At 39.8% G+C, this 5,604-nt stretch overlaps 1 protein-coding gene across 1 annotated transcript; it reads left to right on the top strand.

Annotated features, from left to right (window-relative positions):
* Window positions 1-1,187: 1,187 nt before the first annotated feature.
* Window positions 1,188-5,343, top strand: LOC140877539 (uncharacterized). Its single transcript, XM_073281078.1, has 3 exons — window positions 1,188-1,379; window positions 3,587-4,024; window positions 4,120-5,343. Exons 1-3 carry the CDS (start codon window positions 1,188-1,190, stop codon window positions 5,341-5,343), a joined length of 1,854 nt encoding a protein of 617 aa, XP_073137179.1.
* Window positions 5,344-5,604: the final 261 nt, after the last annotated feature.

Genomic DNA, 5,604 nt, shown 5'->3' with positions numbered 1-5,604 from the left:
CCTGCTGCAGCTCCACAGTCTCAAGCACTGCTCCGCTACACGAGCACGACTCAGCTACTATGTCAGACACTATCTGACTATACTAAAACAAATATTCTACTCCAACTCTAAAATAAGAGTACCCAAAGCCCTAAAATAGAGCCACGAGGGCGAAGGAGAGAATTCGGAATTGGCAAGAAATGAAGGCCTCGGACCTTATATTTATAGGCATCGATCGAAACTTCCGATCCTTGATTGGAACGTCCGATCATGCCATCGGAGCTTCCGAACATCCTCATTTGCCACATGTCAAAATCTCACTGGTTGACTTTGGATAGGGGTGATTGGATCTTTCGATCCTGTTTGGAGCTTCCGATCAACCACACGTCATGGATGACGTAATTCGATCGGAGATTCCGATCGTTCATCATAGCTTCCGATCAACTTCGGAGCATCCGATCCTAACTTCGGAGATTCCGATCTGTCTGACCCTCCGGACCATTTCTAATCATTTTGGGTCTATTTTCGGGCTCCGTTAATCCATTTAGAAGTCTCCTTAATCATGTTTTACTAAATCTAACATGATCACACGATAATTACTCATTATCTTTAATTCTGGATATGGGCCACTACAGGAATTGTTGAGGGAAATGGTGCAGGATCTATATGGACCTGGGATTAGGCCAATGGTTAGGCCAGAGTTCCACAAGCCTTATCCAGAGATCATCGACATTAATAATACTTATCCTAAAGGGTTCAAGGTACTTGATTTTACATTGTTCTCAGGGGATGATGATCAATCTTCTACAGAACACATAGCACGGTTCACTATTTGATGTGGAATGCTGGCTAACTATGAAGATGTCCCATTTTTCGAAATGAGATTGTTCCCGAATATTCTTACCGGAACAACTTTTATGTGGTACACTCAGTTGCCTAGGAACTCTATTTTTACCTGGCATGAGTTGAAAAAGTTGTTTCATACTCAGTTCTACCGAACTGAACCAGAGACTAGTATTGCTGATTTATCCCGATTAACTCAAAAATCCGGAGAAACAGCATGGTTGTTCATTGAACGGTTCAAGAAATTAAAAAGCCGTTGTAAGGTGTTCCTTCCAGAAACTGAATTCGTCAAATTGGCTCAAAGAGGATTATACTTTGAGTTGAGGAAGAAGTTCTAGGGAACTGAGTTCCGTGATTTCTATGAAATGGCGGCGAAAGTGGTTGAATATGAAGAGCTCCTACAAGAAGAGTCTCGAAGAAAGAAAACTACAGTTGGTTGTTATTATCAAGATGTGGCAAATGTTGTATTGGAAGAGGTGGGTAAGTCAGGATCCTTTGTATGCCCGTCTTTAAAGCACAATGCAGGAGAACCAGTGAAATCAGGTTCCTCAATGATTGTAACGCCCCGTTTTTATCTTAAATGACTTTATTTGAGTTAATCGGAGATTACAGACTTCACGAGCCGACTTGATTTTGATCAGGGTCCATTTTGCAAATTTTGGAAATTTCAGGGACTACAATGCAAATATTGGATTTTATATATTATCTACTCATGGAAATGATTGACTTAGTCATTCTTCACTCCGTACATCCCTTCCAAACCGAGACCCTCCATTGTAGGCGCCCAAAACATCTTCCAAGCTTTGTGATTTTGATTTTCGGTCGATCCGTCCGTTGGAAATTATTTCTGAAGGCAGATTATCGATCACTGCAGCGAGAACTCCGTTATATTGTAAGTTCTTCTATGATCGGATACATTCTAGTTTTTGGATGTTGTTAGAATCATTTGAGATTCAAGTATGTTGTTCTTGACAGAGTTCTGATCGTTTATTATCTGTCGTTTTGAGATTCGAGCGACGTTCGGATTTGTTATGATTTTTGGAAGACATTTTCGAAAACTTGGATTTTGAGATTGATGGGTTTGCTTTGTTATTGTTGTTTTGGGCATTGATATGAGGTTATATCGGTATTGAACTGCTGTCTGCGTTTCCGGTTTGTTCAGTTTATAGTCGTTATGCCGTCGGTTTGAGTTTTGGGTTTTCGAATCGTTTTTGAATTGTTGTAGAATTGGCTTGTGAGTGATCGTTGTAGTTGATCATCTATTATCTTCGTACAGATTCGTTGGAGTTGTCGAGTCCTGTGTTAGCAACATTTGATCGTCGAGTTTTGGACGAAGAACGGTAAAGAGATTTCCTTGAACCGCTGTTTGTTGTTTAGGTTGTAAGTTGTTGACACAATCTTTTGTTGTAGCTTGTCCGGAGTTGGATCTACGTCATTGAAAGGTAAAAGCAGTCATTGTAGCGGGATAGCATACTCGGGACAGTTGGTTCTCGAGTTTCCCTTTCAAAAGTTGGTTCTCGAGTTGCCCTTTCAAATCACATATTGCATCTACACTTGTTCTAGCATGAGGAACTTGTGTCTTGTTGATTGATTTTACTTTTGACTATGTGGCTTATGTTTTATGTTTCTGCTATGCATTCATCTTGAGCCTACGTTGATTTCAGCGGGTAGAACCGCCCTTTTTGTTTGGACGTTTGGGAACTATGATTGAGTGGCCTAGGTCGTAGTCGTATCGCCTAGTGCTAGCATACTCATTATGGTTGCTCAAAGTTTAGAGGAGTGAGATATGTGGCACCACCTCGATTGGGAGAGTCGGTGAGTTGTCACATGATCTCATCCTCGGGATCTCAAAAGCACAGCAGCAATCCCTCGTTTATCAGATTTGATATCCCGGTTTAAAGACATGCATTTCATTGCATTGTTATTGATTTTGTTGTTGTCTTGAAAGCATGTTTATTGTTGTATTACTTGATATGTTGCTTTTACTGGGATTATCATTCTCACCGGTTTATCCGGTTGTTGCTTTGTTTTGAATGTGTACTTGGCAACAGGAAGGGCAGGATCAAGTCAGCATAGACCTGGTTAGCGTCAAGAGCAAGAGATAGGAGTGAGACTCATTTTGAAGTCGAATCAGCATGTCAATCTAGTTATGTTTTGCGAACATGTTTAGTCATTCGAACTTCTTGTATTTGTTTTGTAAGCAAGATCGATGCAGGTACTACCGAATTGTATGTTTCTCTTCCCTAAACCTTTCTTATATTGTTATTGGCTTGTCAAATACTTTTAATGCAAGTGTTTAGGTTTTGTTGAGTTTATTTCGGTGCCTTAATATTTCTGGGCGAGAGGACGGCGCGGGCGCGCGGTTATTGGCACGGGCGCTCTTCCTTAGAGCGCGGGCGCCCTAGTTTTAGTGAAGCTTCGGCGCGGGCGCGCGAGCCTTCTTTAAAAAAAATCATTGGATGCTTCTAATCTTGGTTTCTCGTTTACTTATCGGTTGTTTTGTCCGAGATTAGTTGATTAGAAACGAGGTCTCACAATGATGCAAGGTCAGAATGCCATACAGTAAACATTTGATGTGTCAAAAACAGAGGAGATTTTTTTTTTCTTGGTCAAGGAAAAGTTTATCACTTTTCCAGCAGAGCATCATATCCCAAAGAAAAAGGAATTGAAAGGAAAAGAATATTGTAAGTATCATAATTCTTTTAATCATATCACCAAATTGAGGCATTCTTTAATTCAGTAAACTATATTTGTTGTGCCAAAGACTGATTTGGTTAAGTACATGCTTAATAGACCGGTGTTATCAGGTAGAATTGGTAAATGGTCATTAGCTTTTACAGAGTTTACATTGGTTTATTGTCTTAAAAAGTCTATAAAGGGACAGGCTATTGCAGATTTCTTAGCTCACCATCCAGGTTTTGATGAATCAATACCGGAAGAGGTGGAGATTCCTGTGCATGGGATCAAAGAACCACCATGGATACTGAAATTTTATGGGTCAAGTTCTGAAGGAACTGCAGGTGCAGACATGGTCATCATCTCTCCAACTGTAGTGAAAACAGCTTTATCATTTAATTTGGATTTTCCTTGTACTAACAACCAAGCAGAGTATGATGCATTGGTGATTGGCTTGGAGATTCTCAAAGATTTGCAAGCAAAGGACATCCAAATAATTGGAGACTCACAGTTGATACTTCGACAAGTAGCTGGAGAATATAAATGCACTAGCCTATCATTGATCCCATATTTTGCAGCTTCTTCCCAGTTGGCTGATGATTTTGAGAAGTAAATTTCCAGTATGTACCAAGACAGCAAAATTGGGAAGCCAATGAGCTAGCTCAAATTGCTTCGGGGTTGAGATTGTCAGAGGAATTCACCCATAAACTGGTGTTAATTCAGAAAAATAATCATCCCTCCATCATACAAAGGGGATTACAATTTGAGACTTTTAATTTGGATGTTAATTTGGCAGGTGATTGGAGAGAGGAACTAAATTCAGCTTTACAATTTCCCGAAAAGACAATTCCTTATGGATTAAGGATGAAAATCCTTAATTATGTATTGGTGGAAGGTGATTTATATAGGAAAGGCATGGATAAGTTACTCTTACGATGCATTGGGTTCCCCAAGGCAATGGAGGTCATGAAACAGGTTCATGAAGGAGTATGCAGTGCACATCAGTCAGGAATTAAGATGAGATGGCTCGTGAGGAGACATGGGTATTATTGGCCATCAATGTTGAAGGATTGCATTAGATACTCTAAAGGATGTCAGCCTTACCAAAAACATGGCAATATCCAACGGGTTCCTGCTGATGAAATGTATGCTATTATAAAACCATGGCCATTCCGAGGTTGGGCTATGGATTTAATTGGAAAAATTTATCCATCTTCATCTAAAGGCCATAATTTTATTATTGTGGCTACTGATTTCTTCACTAAATGGGTGGAGGCAATACCACTGAAAAAGGTGAAACAGAAAGATATGGTTTATTTTATCAAGGAACATATCATATGTTGGTTTGGTATACCAAAATCCATTATTTCCGATCAAGGAACCATGTTTGTAGGGTCAGAAGTTAAAGATTTTGCAGCAGATTATGGTATAAAGCTACATTGTTTTTCACCTTATTACCTTCAGGACAATGGGCAGGCCGAAGCTTCTAACAAAGTGTTGATAAAGATTTTGCATAAAATGATGGAGGATAATCCAAGGGATTGGCCTAGGTTGATGTCCGAAACGTTATGGGCATATAGAACATCAAAGAGAACTGCAAATGGGGTAAGTCCTTTTGCATTAGCTTATGGGCGTGAAGCTGTGTTGCATATGGAAATCATGGTTCCATCATTACGAATAGCTATGCAAAATCATTTGATTCCAGAAATGTACAATGAATCCATGATCACAGAGTTAGAGGATCTCGATGATACACGAATGCAAGCTCTCAATAGCCTCGTGATTCAAAAAGAAAAAGTGGCCCGGATTTACAATAAATGGGTTAGGAAAAAGTCATTCCATTAAGGAGATTTGGTTTGGAAAGTCATACTACCTGTGGGAGTTAAGGACAAGGAAATGGGAAAGTGGTCTCCAAATTGGGAAGGATTATTTAAAGTTCATCGAGTCTCGGATGGGAACGCTTATTGGCTGACCAGTGTGGAAGGGGAACCTCACAAATGACGCATCAATGGTAGATATTTGAATCAATACATTCCTAGTATGCGAGAGGAACATGCATCATAAGTAATGTAAGTGGATGCAAGAGCCATATTTTTAATTATCAGG

This window comes from Henckelia pumila, chromosome 2 (genome assembly GCF_033568475.1).
Source record: "Henckelia pumila isolate YLH828 chromosome 2, ASM3356847v2, whole genome shotgun sequence".
In the NCBI taxonomy this organism is placed as follows: domain Eukaryota; kingdom Viridiplantae; phylum Streptophyta; class Magnoliopsida; order Lamiales; family Gesneriaceae; genus Henckelia; species Henckelia pumila.
This window is presented reverse-complemented; position numbering and strand designations above follow the sequence as displayed.